Genomic DNA, 22,181 nt, shown 5'->3' with positions numbered 1-22,181 from the left:
ATGACCGTGGTGTGGCTGTTACCCTGGTGTGAGCAGCATCTATCAGAGACAGGAGGTGAGGTGCCTTTGTTTTGCAGAGGCTCTGGGCCAGCGTCATTCCAGAAAGTTGCACTGCACTGCCTGTCTGAGCTGCTTTGTTGTAGGGCTGAGCTCGCTGCAAGGGCCCTGAAACATTGCTGCTGGGTTGCAGCTGCTCCCAAAGGACTTCTATGGCAAGAATCATAGGGCTGTGGTCCCACCAGGGTCCCCGAATAACTCAGGGCGATGAAAATGCCTCCAAAGACCCAAGGAGTTCTGTGCATGGGGGAAGACCTGGGAGAGGGACCAGGGTCTGGGGAGGACATACGTCTTTGAGATACCACTTTGCAGAGGCATCTGGAGAGAAGGGATTAATAGACAGGCAGACAGAGACAGCTCTAGAGGGCCCCAGTGGCTGAGCCCACGTCCTTTTACATGGCAAGGGGACAAAAATGGTTCTCTTGATAGATTTTCTGGAGCTGTGGGGATTTTCTGTGGCCCTGGGGGCTCTAAGGTAGAACAGCAAAATCTCGAGCATCCAGCTCTGGATGGAGGGATATGCCCGTATGTGGGGGACTCTGCTGCCCTCCTCTGAGAGCAGCTCATCCAGCAGCTCACGTGGCTCGGAGTTACTGTTAGGACAGCACCAAATATCTGTGGCATGTAATAGGCAAGTAAATAACTGAGGGACTACCAGTGTGGCAGCAACGCTTGGATCGCTTTCTGCATTCCCCGTGGCCTCGGTTCTTCCAGGCCTCAAGCAAACTGCCAGCCTGAAAGCAGCAGAGGAGGAGCGAGGATGCACTGACGTCCATCCTCAGCCTCGCCGCCTACCCAGCGTCCTTGCAGGCCCTGGAATCCTTCCCGTTTTCTCCATTTTGCAGATGTGCAGATTGGGTTACTGTGACGGGAAATGAATCCCTCCCCCTGCGCTGCGCTGACTGAAATTGGTTCGCTGCAGCTGCCTCCGGGAAAGGGACAGAGCCCTCCCTGCAGTGTGCCAGAGAACAAGTGCTGCTCTCAGGACACCACGGGTGCCAAAGCTCAGCGAAACCCCTCTCCCGTCTCTGCTTTCAGTGCCAACATTGATGCGGATGGGGTTTTCTTTCGAACTGATGCTCTTCCTTGGAGTCTGATGTGGAAAAAAAGAAAAAAAAAGATAAAATATGGAGGTATCTGAGGAAGTGCTGTTTTCACAGACAAGATTGACTGATGTTTGAGCTTGCCGTGAGCCTGTGCAGAGGATGCAGTGAGCATCAGTGCTTTTGTGAAGACCTTCGGCCCTCTTCCCTTTACACTGCAGGACTCATGGCTAAAATCCATCTCAGTGGGGACCCACGGAACTCAGGACACACGAAGGGTGCTCAGTGTGTGCTGATTTCTTTGCGGACAGTGTGCTGTTTGGACAGGCCTCCTTTCTTTCCAGCTTTCCCGCTGTCTCTTCCTCTGGGCTCAGGCTGAGCTCATCTAAAAACACTGCTGTCAGCAGGAGAGCAGCAGCCGAGACCTGGCAGGGGTCAGCAGTGCTTCCAGTGCCACGGCAGGACTGTGCCAGGCTGCCTCTGCCTGAGCAACGCAGCACAGTTACCCCACAGGCAAGCCCCGCTGCTCTTCTGTCTCTGCTTTTTCAGTCTCCTCTTCCACCCGGTTACCCTGGGAAATGGGCAGCAGTCTGTTTGGTGCTGAAGGCAGATCTGGTCCTTGAAATCAGAGATCTCGGCCCCGGAGATCTCAGAGGAGCCCTGCTGGACCCTCCTCGCCAGTGGAGCAACCACGCGGCATGGCTGGCGGAGGCCGGCTGCAGGGAGGGCAGCGAGTGGGCGGATGGATCCTGGAGTGCTACACTCCTGTTTTCATTCTCGTTTTCATGGCAATAACATCCGCTCTGAGTTTGCTGGGTCAGGGCTCTACTGCTTCTCAGCATCTAAGATAACGCCTATTCCTCCTGCCCTGCACAGAATGTCTTTTTTTTTCCTCTTATATTCCTGGTCCAGCTGTTTGCTGGTGAATTCCCCCATGGCTTTGCAGAGCTGACAGTTTCAGCCCCCTCCCAGCATGGGGTCCCTTGGTTTGTAACCTTAACAGCTGCGAGGCTCATCCTTCCTGGAAGCGGCTCCTGCAGCTCCTTGGCACCGGCAATGAGTGTGACTGGGAGGTCTGGCTCTTGGTGGCCTCCCACCCTAGAAGCCCTCCATCAGACCCCCAGCTGGAACCATTCTCTTGTTGCCTTTTGGACTCCGGAAGCAATTCTGCCTTTCTAACCTGAAGACCCTCCGTCTCTGCCAGCCAGGCCTGGGGAGTTAATCATTACAACTAATTAGATCTGGTGCTGCGGCAGAGCTGCAGATCTCCCCTTCCTCACAGAAGTTCCCTGCAGATAACAAAGGTTACAGCCGCAGACGTGGCCTTCTCCGACACTGCTCTGGGACCTCGGAGCTGCCTTCTGTAGTCACCTTGAATCCTAGCGACCGGGTGGGACAGGGCTGTAATAACGTAATGGAACGGAACGGTCTCACGCCGCACCAGGGGAGCTCCAGGTTAGATAGTAGGGAACATTTATTGACAGATGGAGCGGCGACGCAGTGGCACAGCCTGCCCAGGGGGTGCTGCAGTCACCACCCCAGAGGTGTTCAAGGACGGAGCAGCCCCAGCCGCAGCCGCCCCACCGCCCCAAATCCGAGCACGGCGCACGGACGGCAGCGCGCACGCGCACCCCCCTCCCGCGGGGCCGCGCTGCAGTCACGTGGCGCCTCGCGCTGCCCCCTCCCCTCGGGGCGGCCCCGCGGAGCCGGGCGGGCTGCGGGAATGGCGGCGGCGGGCGGTTCTCCCGCGGCCCCTCCGCCGCCGCGCAGCACGAGGCGGGGGTAGGTGCGCGGCCGGCGGGGTTCGGGCGGTGTCGCTGCGGGGCCGCCCGGCCAGAGGCGCGCCGCGTCCGCGCGGGCTGCTGGGCGCCACGCAGCGCTGTCAGCCGCCGCTCCGGGCGCGGGACGGGCGGCAGTCCCGCAGGCAGCGGCCGCGCGCGGATCCGCAGGAAACCGCGGGGTCGGCTCGGCAGGAAGCTGGAAAACTGCCGACCCCGCACTTTTTTTGTTTAGCCCTTTCTGCGGAATCCAACTCGAGAAGGTTTGTGCTGCGCTCGGCTCTTTTTTTTTTTTTTTTTTTTGCTTGCTGCGCTGGGCTGTTTCGGTTCTCCTCTACTTTTCCCCACGTTTGCCTTTTTCGTGCGCCTGGGGGACGGGTAGGATAGGAGCCGGTTCCCGAGGAGCGCGGCCCGTCGGGGCAGAGGCAGGTGCACCGCTCCCCCGGGGGCTGTCGGGGCGCGCCGGGCGGCACCGCTCTGCCTGCGGGACGCGCCGTGCCTTCCTGCCTTCCTGCCTTCCTACCTTCCTGCCCGGGGGCGGCAGCGCGCCGCTCTCCTGCACGGCTAACTTTCTTCTGAGAGCTCGAGTCACGAGGAAACGGTTCTTATCTCTTTTTTTTTCCCTGCCCGTTCCATGCGAATAGCCGGACTCTTTGTAGCTAAGTGGGCCGCTGCCGTCCCCCTTTCCCTCGCTTCTTTCTTTCGCCGTTCTGATCTCGGTTTTCCCTCTGTGCTCCGTTGCTTGTCCCTCTCCTGGCCGTGCAGCGGGTGGTCCTGCCGGGACCTCCTGCTGAGCTTCCCGGGTAACGCGCGACCCCCCGCGCGATGCGCTCGCTGCGCTTTGCCCGTCTGATCTCCGCCGGGAGGGCTTCCGCGGCGCCGGCCGAGATTCGGTTTAACCATTGAACGAACGCCTGTGTTTGGAACGCTCTCCCTGCTTCGTGGCAGATCCGTCGCGGAGAACCTCCCCTGATTTCGTGTGACGAGGATGAATTGGTTTCATCAAGTCTCCACCTTCCCGTGATGGGCTTCATTCCTTTCCATTGGGTCGTTCCTATGCTCGATACCACCCCTTCCTGAGTGAAGCCCTTGGAGAACTCCTCGTTGCGGAGCGATGTCGCTCTTTAGGTAAGTGATGCGATAGCTCGTCTTGACCTTTCTCTCGCTACCCCAATGCGTGCAGAGAGCAGCCTAACTACAGTGAGTGCTGTGCCATCCAAACACCACGCGGTGTGCACCACGCGTGCTCTCTCGCACCTAAAAGAGTAGGTGCTGCTGTGCTCTGGGAGTTCCCACTGGTCTTGAGTCGCTCACTCAGATCTATGTGTCCACGTGTGTATATGGCATCTTTATCAGCAGCTCCAGCATGCTGAGTAGCTTCAGATGAATTATCTTTGCAGAGCGGTGCTGTCTGTCCTTTTCCCTCCCCAAGGCGCTCCTTTATGCTATTTCTTATACTTCCAGAATGAGCTCCTTATAATCTTCCCAGTAAAACCAGGTCGAGTCAATGGTTCTTATGAATCCTCTCCTCCCTTCCAGCACCTCTGGTGCTCTCTCACTTGTTCTTGCTCTACAAAGAGGTCAGCAAAATCTATGATGCTGACTGCGTGTTGCCCTTGCCCGGTTCTGTCCTTTTTGCATGGCATGGTGTCATAGATGGTGCCATGCCTTTACTCATCCCAGGGGCCAAAGAGATTTCCCTGTGTGTGCTTTCACACCACTCTCTGTGGTACCTGAGCTTCCCTGCAGGAGAAGACAGTGGGCAAACCACACGTTCTGCCACATGGACAGATGTTCAGGCATACGCTTTCCTCTTGTAATACCCCAGCAGCTGCAAAACCTACCCAGCCTCTTCCTGGCCTGTGGGGTTGAAGTCTGAATCTGCAGTGAAGAGGGTCAGGGTCTTCGTATTGCTGTGGAATGTGGAAGCTGTACTGTTTTTCTTCCTTGCTCCTCCCGTGGTTTGGGGAGCAGCGTCCCTGGACTTGGGCCGATGGAGTGTTTGCTGGAGTGCTAAATGAGCCGGCTGTGGTCTGTTTTTCTCTGAAAATGCTCAAGAATGGCATTCCTGGAGTAGCTGTGTTCAGTTGTCCTGCTTTGTCCTGAGTTAAATGTCTGAGGTGTGCTGTTTGGGAAGGGTAAAACCAGGAGGTGTTATAATTTTGCTTTGCCTACTGATGTTTTGTGTGTAAAGAGTTGCCTATGAGGCAGTACTTTGCTGTTGAGAAACAAGCCCTTCTTGCCAGGAGTGCAGGCATCTCTGCCTTTACTTAGTGCGATTATTGAAGATCCCAGGATAGCAGAGATTTCCTCCCAGCTCATTACTTTGGACCACTGTCTTCTCTCCGTTGCTGTTCTGAAAGGAATTCGTGTCAAAAGCCCGAAGTAATCTAGCAGGGAGGCAATATCTGCATGCATATCTGGGCTCTTTTAAGAAGAAAGAGAAGAGAAATGGCCAAATTCTGAATTCTGTATGTCTGTTCTGCCTGCAGTGTTTGCTTAGGGTTTGTCTGAGCTATGAGGTGCTTCAGAGCTGAAACTCACGGATGGATGTTCACCATCTTCATTTGTTCTGATGTATGCGTGCTCACACCCACAGCAAATGAATTGGACAAATATCCTTCGTGGGCTTGGCTTGTATTTAAGAGAGGGCAGTATGAGGTATCTGGTGAACAGCTTGTTTAACCGTGCTCATAACAATATCTGTGTGCGAGCGGCTTATTCCAGTTAAATTTCTCAGCTCTTTCAGTCTGTGTTTGAAGAACTGGCTGTGAGAAGATGGTTTGTTTAGGTCTTACCTCCCTAGAAGTTCTGCTGAGGGCAGACAAGCCCAGCCAGCAAGCAGAGGAGCTGGTGCTGCTCTGGGGTACAAAGCAGGTCCTCTAAGCCAGTTTCTTTGCTCCTGTGCTCCTGGGAGCCTGGAGGTAAAGCACAGCTCCCTACTGAGTGTCCTGTTGGGTGCAGTACTGCTCAGCCCCCCTGAAACGTTGGGAGAACGCAGGCTGGCTTGCCTTGCTGCTGCCTCCGAGGCTGTTTCTCAGCCTGGCAGGTTTGCTGATCACCCCCACGTAAAGTTTCACTGTGTCGATTCCCTGCAGCCAGACCCATTTTGAGGAAGACAGCCAGGAGCAACCAGCTGTGGGATACTGGAAACCACTAATGCCATCCAAAGGCAGCAAGGAGGAGCCAGAGGCTGGATGCCAGGATGCAGGCAGCGGGGATGACAGCCAGTCCACTGAGCAGCGCAACGTCTCACGTCTCCGCAGCTCTTCGGTGGAGATCCGGGAGAAGGGCTCTGAGTTCCTGAAGGAAGAGCTGCACAAAGCACAGAAGGTAAAGCCCAGAGCCTGTGAGAAGGGCTGAGCATGGAGGCACTGAGGGATGTGGTCTAGAGCAGTCCAGGCATGGGTTGCTTGTTGGGCTAGTCGATCTTAGCGGCCTTTCAAACCTTAATGATTCTGTAATATGGAGCCTAATGATGAACGAGCAATTCCAACCTGAAAAGCCTGCTACAGCTTGTGGGGGGATGCTTTGGGTTGCACGGAGTGCTGTGACAGGAGTCTCAGGCCCAGGATCCGTGCAGGGGTAGGGAGGAAGGAGTGCAATTGGTAGGTGAGGCCAGGCAGATGTCGGCACTGCTGGGGCCTGCTAGGAGCTCATGCATCCCTCTCAAATTTCCTCAACAGGAGCTGAAGCTGAAGGACAAAGAATGTGAGAGACTGTCAAAAGTCAGAGAACAACTGGAGCAGGAACTAGAAGAGTTAACAGCTAGCCTGTTCGAGGTACCACCCTCTTCCTTTTCCCACCATTTCTTAAGCTAAGCTTGCTTCCAATTCCTTTGAGGTAGGCTTTCTCTGAACTTCCAGCCATACTCGTGTTACTTCCCACAGCTTCCTCAGTCCCTGTTGTTCGTTCCCATTTGGAAAGCTGCACAGTGCTACAAGCAGACCCTCCCAGGGGCTGGTACTTGCTTCTGGGGAGGATTTGCATACGTTCCTTTCCCTTCCTAGCAGCTGTGGGGTGACATAGAAAGCACAGCAGGTTCCATGGTTGCAAACCTAAGTGAAACCAGACGTGGGGATGCCCAGAGCTGGAGTTGAGAGTGGCTCCCTGGCACTCTGCTGTGCCTGCTCTGTAGTCTGAACAGCATCTGCTGTGTTTTTTTTTTTGTTTATTTGTTGGTTTTGGTTTAAATTTTTGTTGTTGTTAATTTGATTCTTGTCAAGCTCTATCCTGATGAGATCCCGTGATCCCATTTACCAACAGCTTTAATCTGTAGATCTGGCTGGACAGTGAGGAGAGCCAGAGCCCAACTGTACCTGTGAAACACAAGCTGGTGCTGAGTGTAAGGTGAACTCAGAGAAGTTCAGCTGAGGGCTTTCTCCTTCACCTGCTGGCCTTGGGCAGAGCGCTTCCAGGCAGTGCTGTGGGGTGGTCTGGCTGGGACTGATCCCACCCACCTCGCCCTTCCTGTGGGATGTGCTTCTAAGTTTCGTCCCCACCTGATCTACCACTCCTGCTGCTGTGCTGCAGCTGTGCTCAGAGCAGTGAGGGCTGGCTGCTCCGTGCAGGAGGTAGGACCAGAGTGCAGTAACGAGTCAGGCAGGCGCAGCAGGGCAGTGACTGAATGAGGAGCCTGGATTTGGATCAGTGAGTCTGGATGAGGATCTGTGCCAGAGACAGTGATCAGGGTCAGGAACGGTCCAGCAATGAACCAGCAAGTCTGCAGTGATGATACACATCTGAGGTCATGCCAGGAAGCTAAGCCAGTGCTTTTGAATCAGTTGCAGAAGTATTGAAATACACAATTATGATCTAGCATGGGTGGATGCCAACGTTAAAACCTTGGCTTTAAAGCATATCCCAAGGGCAAGAGGGGCAGGCCCTTTCTTCTGGCTTTTTTTGCAGCACCTCTTATGATTGGAGAAGATAACCTTGGACTCAGCAGATGAACTGTTACGTTTATCCAGCTGTGCTCCTGAGAAGGGGGTGCACTCCAGGCCCTGACACTGAGAGCCCTTTTCTGGGAAATTCTGGGGGGCAAAGCTCTTCACATCTGTTAGTGTGGCAGTGATGTCTGTCCTCCTGCTTATTGCACAGAGCATGAGACATGGCAGAGCTTTGGCCGGCCCTAGTGACTGTATGAGATAGGGCTGCCACAGGCAGACTAAAACTCTTTCTGGTCCAGGAGGCACACAAGATGGTGAGAGAAGCAAACACAAAACAGGCGGCGTCAGAGAAGCAGCTGAAGGAGGCATGGGGAAAGGTGAGAACTGCGCTCTCTGTGGCTTGATCTCTTTGCAGGGGTGGTGCAGTCCTAGCCCAGCCTGGCCGTGGCCAGTTGGTTGGCTAGAGGAGGGTGAAGTGCCTGCTCCCTGTCCAGCAGATATTGCCGGTCACCTCCTCCTCTTAGAGAAAAGGGTGTGAGGGGAACCACATAGAAGCAATCTGCTAATTTAATTGTTATGGACAGAGCTGATGAGGGTGCATCAGAGGGCTGCTGGATTGGTTCCGTCTTGGAAAGTGAAATTACTTCTGGGTTATTGTGTCTAGGAAGAGCCTGGGGCAAGATATACTCGGACTGAGGAGCGGTGGGATAGATTCCCAGTTAATTCTTGTTTTTCTCTCTAAAATTTTGGCTGACGGTGGGCATTTGGGAGAATGGGGAGAAGGCTTCATGAGGAGGCTGGTGGCTGGTTCCCTGTGGCCCTGCAGTGTTGGGTGCAGTGCAGCAAGTTCAGCAGGTGCTGAAGGTGCTGTTGACTCTTGCCTCGTCTGTCTCAGATCGACATGCTGCAGGCAGAGGTCACAGCTCTGAAGACGCTTGTGATCACATCCACACCTTCCTCTCCAAACTGGGAGCTGCACCCTCAGCTCCAGAGTCCTTCTAAAGCCGTCTTCAGGAAAGGCCATGGGCGAAACAAGAGCACCAGCAGTGCAGTCGTCACAGCCGTCAGCCAGAATGCGACTCCAACGCCAGTCAGTCGGGAGTGCAAAGAGGTGGGTGAGGGCCGTTCACTGCGCCGGCCTTGGAGCCGCTGCTGTTGCTGCGCTCGGGAAGTTTTGCTTGGCTTCTGACTGAGGGAAGCAATCTGTGCAGTAGTCTGGCTTGTTCCTTAAAGCGTGCTGAGGCAAACTTGGGAGGGTTTCTATTTGTGGAGATTTCCATTTCTGGGAATAAAGTTCAAAGCTGCATTAGGACAACTGCTAGAGGAAGGAGCTGAGGGACACCTGGAGGGCACGGACAGACCCAGGAGTTAGCAGTGCTGAGAATGGATGTGTTGGGAGTTGCTGAGCAGCAGCCAGTTGTGCTGTTGCATCTTGGCAGTTGAGTCTGCTGCCTGTTCTGGCGTGATTTGCTTTTGTTCTTTTTTCCAGCTGGTTTGACTTTCAATTATCAGAGCCTGGATTTGGGCTCTAAGACTCCTCCACCACCTTCTATCAACATCTCCATCAACATTTCTTGTTCTCTGTTCTTGGGCATGCCACTGTTCTTCCTCCTCCTGCAGAGCATATATTTAACGTTTGCCTTTCTCACTAGAAGGAACAGTTCAGAGGAGGCTACAAAGAATTTGTAAATATCTTTCAACCAAACCCTGTTTGATTCCCTCATTCAGCAGACCTACACTTACTGTGACCACGGGTGTAATGCTTTTTTCCTGGCTGGGAACTTTCCACTAGCCAGATGTGTGCCCGGCTACCCTGAAGAGCAGAAAGGAGGCAGGCTGTGGCACTTGATCAGGGAGAATAAGAATGTGGTGTAGGAATGTGTCTTCCTGATGACTTTTTTTGGAGCTGTGGCTTCTGTCACGAAGGATTGTTGAGAGAACGTGGAGAGGTCACTTGGCACAAGCCGAGGGTGAGAATGTGTGTGCAGAAGGGCAGCTGGTGAAATTAATACTTTTCACCTAACAGGAGGACTGTGCTGGCAACACCATTGGCGATTTCAATGGATTCACTTTGCTAACTTCTGTGTAGTGCTGTTGTTGCTGGTTTGGATGAAACAATTTGGGCAGTACTGGCTGTAGCTGTTGTCCTGAGGGCTGTAGCCATAACATACTTAACCCCGTTCTCAGGCAGAGAGGAACAAAGGCTATGTCCAAAAGAAAACCAAAGGAAAAATTAGCTCAGTAACTGTGAAGCCCTGCTATACTTGGTTCTCTTCATCAATCAGAGAACAAACCAGATATGCTGGGAGTTGTAGTCAAATACTTGGTTGGCTAGAAGCTAATTTGAGGGCTAGGAAGAAAATGGTTTTAATCTTCTAATGCCCTTTGCGCTCTCCTAATGGTTGCCATTCCTCTCAGGCTGTTTACTGGCCCACATGAGAGGTGTCAGAACCTGGCATTCAGCTTGGTGCTTTATGGAAAACGTGTCCCATTGTGCCTGGAAGTTGCAGCGTTTCTGTTCCATTTTAGCACCTCAAGCTGAAGTTGAAAGTTGTGGTTTATGGCCCTGTTATGCCTTGAGCATCACTCCCAGTTCCCTGGAAGAGAAGCCTCGAGCCTCTGCCTGTACCTTCTGTATTGTTATGGTTTTTTACCTCCCTTTCTTGCCTGTCACTCTAAACATGTTCCTTCACTGTCTGTCTCTTTTTCTTGCCTCAAAGTCTGGGGTGCCTGCTCTCCTCTCTCTGCTCCTTTGTATCATCCCTGGGAAGGCTATCCACTTCACCTATGAGCCAGGCTGGCAGGCACTGGGGGCAGATGCTTCCTCAACCTTGCGGCAGGTAACCGTACTGGACAGGATTGGAGAGGGGTGGGACCCGTCCGACTCCCACACTTTCAGCCTTTCAGTTCTAGCTTCCTTTTATGCTAACCTTCATTTTTGTTTTACTTGTTTTCCTGAATTTGTTTTTCCATGTTGTGGCTCTGAAGCCGTCTGCTGGCGCGAGGTGAGCGGTCCCCATAGCATACAGCAAGTGTGCTAAATCTCACACCTCTTCCTGTTTCATTCCTTCATGCTTTTTGTTTTGTTTGGCACGTTTTTGTAGTTCTGTTTCTCCTTTCAGCATCTCTAACAGGATTTGCTGGCCTTTTAAACAGCTGCCCTGTCAGGCCTGGGGTTTCAATGTCAGTTCCAGACTCCATCACTGAAGTATTTCCAGCCAGGCAATGTAGGAGGGAGCAACCTTCCTGCTAGTCAAGGGATTGGAGCAAGCCCTGTCCTTGAGTCCCTTGTTGAGGAATGATAATTCTTGCAAACCCATCTGTAAAAGGCAGTGAGCAAGCATTGGAATCAGGAAAGCTATTCCCACTTGGGATTCGATGTTCCACTTGTCCCTGCATGCCCATGTGATTGCCCTGTATTCCCATTAGTTCCTCAACTCCCCAGACACCAGAGTTCTGAGTTGGAGTGGCCTTTAAAGGGCTGGCATACTCTGTTATTTGGTCTCGCTGAATGTCGTCCTGCTGATCTTAATAGCTTTTTTTTTTTTCTTTTCCCCCTCCAATTCATCCTTATCTATAGCAATCCTTTCCTAAGACAAGTGTTCCGTGTCCTGGGTGTCATTACCACTGTGCTTTGCCATTCAGCTGCTCTCGTTGTTTGTGCCAAGGGCACTTGCTCTGTTCAGCAGTTGTGTGGTGGCTTTCCTTCAGCAGCGGTGCTGCCCTGTCCTGGATGAAGGTGGGGGTGATGGATGTCTGTAGATTTGTGGCAGAATATGCCCACCCCGGCTGGATGGGTCTGGCACAGAACTGCAGATGGGTGGGAGACAAAAGATCCTTGGAGGGATCCAGCTTCCCTCAGACACTTCTGTGATATCTGAACCTTTCTAGATGCCAAAGTGGATGTTGTATAGTTAGATTGCCTGTGCAGTAACAGCTATCTTCAGACATGGTATCTCTCCCTCTACCTACCTTCTGTCTTCTTCTTCTCCTGAACATTTGCTGCAGGTCGATTCCATTTTGTTTGCCGAGTTCCAGTCCTGGAAGGAATCTCCAACTTTAGATAAATCCTGCTCCTTCCTGGACAGAATTTACCGAGAAGATGTAGGACCTTGTCTGGACTTTACTAAGCAGGAGGTGAGTGCTGGAAGCTGAGGACAGAAGCTGCACAGTCCAGCAGCACCAAAGGTGCACCCTTGGGGAGGTGACCTCTGCACATCCGTATCTGCAGTCATTTCTCTTTGCTGCAGCTGTCTGAGCTGGTGCGAGTGGCTGTGGAGCAGAATACACTCACCATTGAGCCTGTTGCTTCCCAGATGCTACCTGTGGTGAAGGTGTCAGCAGAGGACTCCGGTGGGCCAAAGTAAGGAACCTTTCTTGTTCTTGTTCCCTCTTTGCTGCTGGTTTTCTCTCACTGGCTCAGTGAGGTACCAGGGCTCGGCTGAGTGTATTTCTAGCCCAAGATCAGTGGTAGTTGGGCTCCCCTTTCTGAACTCCTTACCAGCTCATGTAATTCTTCTTGGCTATACTGCAGTTGAGTGGCTGGGGGATAATTCAGTAATGTGTTAGTGCCCTCAGCTCGGAAGAGTTTTATTTGTTTTTTTTTCCTCCTTAAGAGATAAACTGCTTTAATATTCTCCAAAGGCTTGTGCATAACATAGGGTGCAAGGGTTGAGTCAGAGCTGCATTATTTCATGTTCCTGTATCTTGTGACCCCTGAGCTCACCTTGCACTGCTAACGCTGCTGGTGCTCCAGGTGGCTTTGAGCCTAGGTCAGGAGAATTTGCTCCTTGCTGCATGTATATAATCTTCTCCACTTGATGCCGTAACTGTGTTTGATGTGACAGACAACTTAGATTGTTTCAAGAAAGAGGAATGCTGGCAGGAGCGACATCATCTTTCGGAGTACACAGGGGACTTTCAGTTACTGAATTCAGTTTCAGTTGAGGCTCTGTCCCTTAGTTCTTCCCCCTCCCCTCCAAGCAGAGCATATTCCAGGCAATGGTGTTCCCGTAATGAAAGTTGCTCATGTGCAGGCTTCCTACTCCTCTCTTCTGCATTTTTCTCTCATCTCTGGACGGATTGTTCCCCCAGCATGTGTCAGGGCTCTGCATGGACCAACCCATCCTGTGTTTATCCTTGCAAGTTTCCTTTTGATTTTTTTTTTTCCCCCTCTCCACAGTGTATTCCAATCACAAATTGTAAAGTGAAGTATTTTATTAGTAGGTGATCGAGGTTGGCTAATCCGTTAACAAGTTACTAGTTTAGTGTGATTTAGCAGCTTTGAGGCTAGAGCTGAACTAACCAAACTCTTCAACTCTGTTTAATTTCCACCCAGACCGGACCGTGTGGCAGACTTGTTAAGGAATCTTGCTCTTGGTTATAAATGGATTTGATTTGTTCCCTGGATGAAAAATGCAAGGTTTTGTGGCGCCTTTGTTTGTGCTGTGAAGCAGAAAGAAGAAAGCCTGGGCCCCTTTCACCCTATGGTACCGACTTCAGTGCAATGCTTTCAGGAGTCTAGACAGGCAGCAGCTGAGCTTGATGGCAGTGCAAAGCAAGCACCAAGGTGTTCTCAGAAGCTTTGTGAAACATCTCCTTTGTGTGTTGTCATCTTTCACGGCTCCCAGAGTAACTTTTGCAGCAGAGGAATGATGTCTCTCTTCCAGCCGTGCAGGCATTGGATCTCTGAGGAGCCGTGGTAATGACAGTGCAGCAGCCAAATGTGCTTTACTGCTAAGCGATGGTGAAGGGCAGCCTACTGGCTGGGACTGGGATCCATTCATCTTCAGAATAATGGAAGGAAATGGCAAGAAAATAGAGGGCTGCTGCACCCTTGCTGGTCACATCTTTCTGTGATCTTTCTGGGAGCCATGCTGTCTTGGAAAGAGTACTTTCTTCATCGCTTTGTCTGAGATCTCTACAGCAGTGAGGCTGAACTTCTCCATGCTAGCACAGGAAGGGACTGGGCTTGTTCTTAGGGACCTGAAACTATATCCAAAACCCCCTGAAGTCAGCACAGAGTTACTCCACTTGGCTTTTACGTCTGAAATAAGGAAGAGGAGCCTAGCATAAATACTGTATTGCAGCCTGTTTTCAGTTCTCAGAATGAGACAGTGGGGTTTGTGCTAGCTGGTGGTGAGAAAGTGTGACACAAAAGCTTTAGGCCCTATGGAATGGCTGATAGCTTCCTCTTGTAGCTCAGGAGATTTCATTTCATTTTAGATGTCACACTTGCCAGGTCAGTGGCTTCCCCTGGGTGTGTTTTCCTGTGATGTGGCAGACTTATACATTTCCCAGTGGTGTGCTGTGTGAAGTCCATGCAGGGACACCTCGAGGAACACTTTGTGTGCAGCGTTGGAGGGTATTGAAGGTGACAAGTCTGCATGAGGTTCAGTGTCTTGCCAGCAGGGGGGGATGATTATGCTCAAACACTTGATTACCTGTTTTGCAACCAGATTTGGTCCCCAGCTGGCATGTGTGTATCCCACGGGGAGAACTGAGACACCGGGACAGAACTCCTTCAGCAAAAACCGTGCATGGTGAAGATGTGCAGAGCCCAGAGGACATGAGTTATACTCTGCTTTGTCCTCACCTCTTTCTGTGGTTCTGCCAAGGGCAATGCCTTCGTTTGCTTGAGCATGGGATAATTCATGGTACCAGATTTTTAGCTTAAGGTCTCCTAAACTCGCTATCTATGGAATCTTTCTAGGGTTGAAAGGCTAATTATCAGCTGCAGTTGGTTTGTTTTTCTTTTGCTTAATGCTCACTGACACAGGTCTGACTTCTGAGCTCCGCCTCCCATCTCCTGGGGATGTACCCTGCCGTGCCACGAGGTCGCTTTATGGCCTGATCTGTTTTCCTTTCTTTCTCTCTTCCTGCAGGAAGTGTGCTCTAAGTGGCCTCCCCAGGACCTGCAAACACCGCATCATGCTGGGGGATTCTGGGAATTACTATTACATTTCTCCATCCTGCAGGGCCAGGGTGAGTATTCCACCTTCCCAGGGTGCCTCAGCTCTCCAGAACTGTTCCGGGCCCTGAGATGGAAGAACCCTTGGGTCAGCCCTCGAACTGACAGAGACCCATGGAGCTTGAGTTTGTTCTCATCACTGGGGTGGCTCTTGGTCAGAGTGGTGGAGTGGGGATCTCCAGACCTGTCTCAGGCCCTTGTGCTATGGGTTGTGCTCCTTCAGGCCATCTGTCTGCTATGTATTCGCTTCCGTGGTCTGATTAATTACGGGAATTTGATTTGTATCGATTTTAAATTCTCCTTTATAAAACACTGTGATTTTTTTGCTCTTTAAATGCTGGCTTGTGGGCTTTGCCTACCACATTCAGTAGTGACTACATCTGTCTCGCACTGTGTGCACTGTGGGTAGTGCAGTATCCTGCTATGGTATTGCAGATACCTGGAACTTAGATTAACAGCTTTCTTTCTATCTCGTTGTATCTGGTGATATGTAGTACCGTTTCTCAGGTGCTGAACACCAGGAGTGCTCCAGTCCTGTAGCTGATGCCTTTATTTTTTTGTCTTCTTTTTTTCTTTCCTCTATTCCTCAGATCACAGCAGTGTGCAACTTCTTCACATACATTCGCTATATCCAGCAGGGCTTGGTGAGGCAAGATGGTAAGAGGGGGTAGCAGCTGGGTGCAGTGGGACCTTTGGTGGGCCAGTGGGAAAAATTCTGAGGCCTTACTCAACGTGACAGGAGCGTGGCCAGCTTGGGATACCCTGAACTCACTGGGTCTTTGAGAAACGGTTAAATGGCAAAGGAGAGATGCAAGCAGGGGGGATGGCTGCACACATTCCTTGCTCAGCAGTTTCTTGGAAGCTGTATCCTGAGGCAGAGCCAGTAAAGGGGTGGGCTGCTGGACCATCCAGCATGTCTGCTTCCCTCAGTTCAGGGGTGAGCCTTGTCAGGCTGCACTGAAAGCATAGTGTAACATGAGGTGGGGTCTAACTGTGCCTCGCTTACTGATGTTTTTTCTTTTTTCCTCCTTTTTCATTTTTCTTCCCTATTCCCCTCTTACTTTGCAGTGGAACTGATGTACTGGGAAGTGATGCGACTCCGGAGGGAGATGTCTCTGGCCAAACTTGGGTTTTATCCCAGTGAGATGTAAGCAGCGGCCTGAGCTTGGAAGGAAACTGCTCCTGTATGAAGGACTCATCAGCTGTGGTCTGCCAAACAGATGAATGCAGTGCCTCTCCAGCGGTGGCCTTGCTCCCTCCTCTCCCTCCCTATGCCTGATGCTGATCACGGAGCAAAAAGCACAAGTTCTACCTTCGGCTGCCCCATTCCTCCCAGTGTGACTGGAATGCAGCTGTCAAGCTACCCTCTGAGAGCTGGGCTGGTCCTGGCTGCTTGGGACTGACTGTCTACAGACTGTCCTTTATGGAGATATGCAGTGTATATCCATTATTTTTAAACTTTTGTTTTTATATACAGTCTGCTTTGGCATAGTCTGAGGCCAGCCCTGTGCAAGGCAAGAGTCCTGGGCTCCCTTCTTAGTAAGCAAGTCTTTCAGGACAGATGCTGGCGGTCTGTCTGTCTGTTCCACTCAGTCTCTGGGGTGGAGGGTGCTGAAGCCTGCAAGAGAATCTTTCTTCCAGCTGAGTCACAAGAGGGCTTGATTTCTGTTTTTAGCTTGGGATTTGGTGCTGGGTGCTTGTAATCCAGCTGTAGGGAAGCAACTAGGGCTGAGTCCAGAGCTGTGCAGCTGGGACCTCTGGAAGAAGGAAGCCAGTAGGGAAATTGCATAACTTGCAGCTGGCCACAGCTTGGCTGCACTCAGTGCTGGATATTTTTTCCCGGCCTTGAGAATCTGCTGTTGCTGTCATAGGCAGATGCAGACCTTGTTAGCGTGTTACCATGTGACAGTTCTTGGTGCAGAAGTCCCTGGTGGTACTTCTAGATACAAACCTCACCCACAAACAAATGCCTTTGTTTTGTTCCTACTCTGAGGGTGGATTTGGGCACTGTTCACGCTGTTTAGATGGAAACCATGGTCCCAGGCCAGGTTCTTTATGTCCAGAAGGATCATGCTCATGCTGGGCACAGCCTTCAGGCCCAGAGATTCCCTTTCTGCTCAAACACTAGACTTAGAGATGCACGTCCATTTGGAAAACTCTCAGGCTGCCATACCCAATGAGGGAACTTGAGGTATTTTTGCACAGATGTGAGGGATGTGGCTGTATGCTTCAAAACGTGCTGGGAAGGATATCACTATGGCTTTTGGAAAGTGGAGGGCTGCTGTAGCTCAAGCTTTTCTGTACAGAACTGTACTAACACAGTGTTGTAGCTGATGTAGCCCCTTCTCAGTCACTCCCCCCACTCCATTAGGTTCCATCCTTGCCTGAGAGATGCCACAGTGGGAACTTTCTGTCTTTGCTGTAAGAAAACTGAGCTGCTGTGGTTTTGTCCAGGAGAGGGAAGAACTGAGCCCAGCTCAGACATGTCTGACCTGCAGGCCCAATTTGTTACCACTTCAGTTCTGCTTTTACCCCCACCACTGAGTGCCTCCGGTCACCTCAGCTGGATGAGTGCATGCGTCAGCTGCTCTTCTCTGAAGGAATGTATTTCAAATGTGGAGTAAAAGCCTGGAAAATATGTCTTTGGGTAAGAATCTGCATCTGTGTTATTGGCACCTGCAGATCTGTGTCAATTAGATGTCAGTTTTTGCCGTGGAGAAAAGAGAAATGTCTTTCCCTCAGCTGCAGATTTCAGGTCAGTCCTATCCTTGGCGTTTCTCCTTGTCTGTTCCCCCTGACCTTTTGATCTCTGCATGTCATCCTGTGCCATTAGCTGCTAGGTTGCAGAACAGATGTGGCTACATTATTGCACTGGGGATGAGATGATCTCTGTGTAGGAGGTGGTTTGGGAGATTGTTTCCCCTCAGTGTCACTCTGTAAAGCACTTTGAGATAAAAGGAGTTGGAGAAATGCATTGTATGAGGTCGTCTTGCATTTAAAACGAAGCATTGAGAACAATTTGAAAACTAATATGAAGTCACTCCGTTAACAACAGGATGGTTGCACCTTTAATGAAGGAAAAATAAACATTTGCTGTTGGCCTCCTCAAAGGTCTGGCTGCAGTTCTAGGTTGGCTGAGGGGTGTGTGTGTGTGTGTGCTCAGTTGCCAAAAGGAAGGTCAAGTTGGGCTGCAGCAGAATACTCTTCTGAGCTGGCGCAGGAATAACTTGTTTTCCCAGTGGACTTCTCAGGTTCCTCCCCTTGCTGAGCTGTGATTGACTCTAATACTGAGGTGACTGTGTTCTGTGGGGCTCGGGGAGGGCCAAAGGGTAACTTAAGCACCAAATGCAGCTGTGTTCCCACTGGACTCTAGGCCGCCCAGCAGCTGGGATTGATGAACTCTGTGAAGAGGCTGAGAGAGCCGGGGTCCTGTCTAGAGAAGGCTCTGGGGAGACCTTATAGCAGCCTACCAGTACTGAAAGTGAGCCTACAGGAAAGCTGGGGAGGGACTCTATCAGGGAGTGTAGGGACAGGACCCAGGAGTAATGGCTTTAAACTGAAAGAGGGGAGATTTAAATCAGATATTAGGAAGACCTTCAGTGTGAGAGTGACGAGGCCCTGGCTCAGGCTGTCCGGAGGGTCCCTGTCCATGGAACTGCTCAAGCCAGGCTGGGTGGGGCCCTGGTCTGGTGAGTGGCAACCAGTCCGTGGTGGAACTGGGTGGGCTTTAATGTCCCTTCCAACCCCAGCCTGGAAGGAAAAACCGCTCAAGATCTTATCTGGGAATGTAAAGCAGCCTCTGCTCTGACCCAGCCTGAGGGCCCTCTTTGCCCTCTCTTCTGTACCATAGGAGAGAATTCAGGTTCCAGCAGAGATGAGGACCACCCTCGGCACTGCCTTGAAGGGCAGCAAGAGAGGGGAAAGCAGAAGATCTTTGGGGAAAGAAACAGAGGTACAGCCTGAGGAGAAAACAGTAATTAGGCCTTGCAATGGTGGTTCTCATGGGACTGGGTGTCACTGGCGCCCTGTGTCCTCCCCATCCGGCACCACCAGAGGGCACAGGCACACCGGGCACAGCTGTACCCCCCACCCCGGTCTATCCTGTCCTTCACCCCGCGTTCAAGGTTACTCCAGGTTTGCAGAGGGCTGTAAATCAGGCTGTCCATACACAGCGGGTCAGGCCGACCCCTGAACGCACTGAGATGAATGTTTCTGGGAACCAACAAAGGAAGCGTTTCAGGTGCACGCAAGGGAAGGGGGGGAGGTGTGTGGATGGCCTCTAAACTGCCCCCAAACTCTGCTATTTCAAAGCAACCCTTCTTTATGACAAATAGATCAGAACCGCTGGCCGTGGGAAAATTTCAGTCATTTTGGAAGTTTGGGTACTGTGGCCCTGCCAGGAAGAAGTCAATATCCTGGCACAGCTCTGAAGCTGCATGTGACACTGAGGCACAGGCTCGGCAGCTGTGCCAAGCCAGCACAGTCCTTATAGGAGCAGTCCCTGTGGTGCCACTGGTGCTGGAAGCCAAGAGGTCAGGTCTGCTGTTTATCATGTCGATATTTCCCTGTTTGATTGAGGGCCACTGGATTGAGCTGAACGAAGCTGAACGTTGACTTTAGCCCACCTATGGAGATAGGTGGACTTTGCGCTGGCTTACAAAACATCTGCAAGGACCATCAGGAACCAAAACAGGCCCCCCGTGGGGTAATTTCTCTGGTTGTAAAAGAGGAATCGGACAGCAGAGCACATTCCAGCCCTGCTTGCTTTGCGGCTCTAATGATACCCTTTGGATTTTGGTCACCATTTAAATGCCACGGTTGCATTCCTTTGACTTGTGGTCCAGCAGAAGGCTCGGTGTGCTGTTATGTGCTTTGTGGTGAGGTCAGAGCTCAGAGGATAGAGAGAGGCTAGCAGGGCTGATGTGAGCCCTGGCAGACAGGCATGGTGGACAAGGACAGCTCTTTGTCCTCAGTTGCCCCGGGTTGCTGTGCTAATTCTGCTCTGCTAATCAGCTCAGGGCCAGCTTAAGATGCCTCACGACAATGGGCACGCATATCAGTTACAGCTGAAAGGCCTTCGCTCTTTCTGCACGGAAATGGTTTGTCCATTGCCTTCAACGACCTCCCCATTTGTCAGGCCACTTGCTGAATGCCAGTTGATAAAAGCGATAAGGAATGAGTGACAACTTAAACTTTCAGTCAAACAGATGGCAGTGTGGTGAGAGTGGAAAATAACGTTTCAGTGGGAATTGCAGCAGTGCCCAACGGTCCCGTGAGTGGCTGACAAGAGTACTCTTAGGCAGACTAAGTGTTGGGTCTGTTGTGATAGGACGAGGGGAAATGGCTTCAAACTAAAAGAGAGATGATTTAGATTGGACGTAAGGAAGAAGTTTTTTACGTTAAGGGCAATGAGGCACCAGGATGGGTCCAAAACTCTGCTACTGCAGCATGTGTGCTGCTACACTGTGACTCTGCCCCCCACGTTTGCTTATAGACAAGCCTTGGAGAAACACGTTTGTGAGAGCCTTTCAGAAATTTGGGGATATTTATAGAAGATTTCAATAGAACTTTTAATGTTGTCCTAACCTTTCCCTTAGGAGCTGGTTACAGAGACATAACGGAAAGGAAATTGCTTCTTAATCTCTCTTCCCCTTTCTGTGTGCGATTCAGTTTCATGCCTCAGAGTAGCCTGATACAACGAGTTTTTGCTTCTGATAGAGGGATTTCTAGTCATGCAGGCAGAAATGATAATGGGTTGGAGAAAAGAAAAGTAAAAACCAACGTTTTCTTTGCTGTTCCCTCTTTTTTTTTTTCGTGGGCCAGGATCAATAGCAGTGAACTTTGGCCTTGCAGCACTTGAAGGCATCACTGAAAATTGTGGCTTTTTTTGTGGTAAGACATTTAAAACAAACACCTCCACCTCACAAAACCAAAAGCAACTGACCAACCAAAGAAAGCACCCCAAATCCAGACCTGTTCCAGCTTAAACCAATGGCATCAACGGAGCTCAAAGGATGTGACGTTCAAGTGGGAAATGAAGAAAGCAGAACGTAGGGGATAAGAGGTGACCTGTCCAGCCAGGGTTGGAGACAGTTTCATGCTGCAGTATTCAAAGCCCAGACATTTTATTTCCAGGCAAATTGTTGATTTTTGTAGGGATGTGAAAGGTGCAATGCTGCTGGAATGAACTAATGGAGACCCATGCACAAAGACTCTGGCTTTGTGCTGTCCACGATGACAATACCACACGGTCACAGAAGAGGCAGTGCAGTATGGTTCCTCTGTTTTACGTAAGGCCACTGCTCAACTCAACAGATCTGAATAACAACTGAAGTCAATTAAATTAACCAGATATGAAAAACAGCTACGCCCATTTTAGCGTGGACGTGTGCAATCATAAGCAATTACTGTGATTAACTTTCTCACAGTCATATAAATTCAGCACCTGGCCAATAAGGTGCACATGTGTCTGTGCTGAGGCTTTTGCTCCAGGCAAGAGATGTGCTCTGTGTGAGAATCCTTTTTATTTGCTTTTTCCCCAATCATTTCCCAGAAGCTTTAAATTTCTCCTTAGCCTTCCTTATCTTTTTTGGCTTGACCTGAGCTGTGTTTGCTGTTGAAATGTTTGTTGTTAGCGGTGGGTGGGAGAGCTCTGCTACAAAATCACACCATCCTTAAGTCAGAAGTCACCATTCGCTTCAGTGGAGCTTCCCCATCTTTGCAATCAAGCAGCCTCTGCAGGAGTCAGAAGGAGTACATTCTTCCAATGAGCCCAGAAAAGCACTGACTGAAGGCGGATAGTTGGATAATATTGATGCTATGGTTCAATTTTATATTGCTGCGTACACATAATGCTTGTTACCATAAGGACCGATGTGTCAGATCAATAATCAGCAGCCTCGCACCAATATGTTTCAGGAAACAAGCTTAGCTTTCCATACACATGGCACTACTGCCTTTTTACACTGTATTTATAGGGAAAAGAGAAGTACATAGTAAATACATAGAAGCTATTCCTCGGTATCTCTGAATTGATGGACTGATATCACTAAGATTTTTCTACAGACTCACGTAGAAGTGGGTGTCTGCTGTTTTTGTTCAGGATTACAGCAGGTTGTTTTTAGATTAAACTTTATATATGACTCACATTCTCAGCATGAGCAGACTGTGGTTGCCAACAGGAATGAAGTGAATTTAGGCCATTTGTGAATCAGTCCATAAGCCACGTAGGGAAGATTCAGATGTAGAAATGATCAATCACCTGCACTGCAGTCTCAGTGGTGTATTCAGGTTCAGTAAATTTCTCACCCAGAAATAGGAAAAAAAAAAAAAAAGAGGTTGTCCTCTTGTTGGTGTAATTGTTCTCATGCTGTTTCTGGTCAGAATTTGTCCACACCCATCTTAAATTTGTCAGCAAGTGGAACGTGAGAATATTAACCTCTGT

The 22,181-nt window shown here is 50.7% G+C and overlaps 1 protein-coding gene across 10 annotated transcripts; it reads left to right on the top strand.

Moving 5' to 3' along the window:
- The first annotated feature begins 2,391 nt into the window (after window positions 1-2,391).
- On the top strand, window positions 2,392-17,847 carry RAB3IL1 (RAB3A interacting protein like 1). 10 transcript variants are annotated; one of them, XM_046941648.1, is made up of 13 exons: window positions 2,784-2,882; window positions 3,114-3,141; window positions 3,827-4,006; window positions 5,977-6,211; window positions 6,565-6,660; window positions 8,067-8,144; window positions 8,663-8,878; window positions 10,488-10,607; window positions 11,776-11,904; window positions 12,018-12,130; window positions 14,652-14,751; window positions 15,328-15,394; window positions 15,806-17,847. In XM_046941648.1, the coding sequence occupies exons 3-13, from the start codon at window positions 3,993-3,995 to the stop codon at window positions 15,886-15,888; spliced, it is 1,251 nt and encodes a 416-aa protein (XP_046797604.1). In that variant the 5' UTR covers window positions 2,784-2,882; window positions 3,114-3,141; window positions 3,827-3,992; the 3' UTR covers window positions 15,889-17,847. The 10 variants fall into 10 exon arrangements, with proteins under 10 accessions (XP_025006465.2, XP_040556819.1, XP_046797604.1 ...); XM_025150697.3 differs by lacking the exons at window positions 2,784-2,882; window positions 3,114-3,141 and adding an exon at window positions 2,392-2,555; XM_015286802.4 differs by lacking the exon at window positions 3,114-3,141.
- The last annotated feature ends 4,334 nt before the right edge of the window (window positions 17,848-22,181 follow it).

The sequence above is a fragment of the Gallus gallus genome, chromosome 5, assembly GCF_016699485.2.
Source record: "Gallus gallus isolate bGalGal1 chromosome 5, bGalGal1.mat.broiler.GRCg7b, whole genome shotgun sequence".
In the NCBI taxonomy this organism is placed as follows: Eukaryota; Metazoa; Chordata; class Aves; order Galliformes; family Phasianidae; genus Gallus; species Gallus gallus.
The sequence above is the reverse complement of the archived record's forward strand: the minus strand, read 5'-3'. Positions and strand labels throughout refer to the sequence as shown.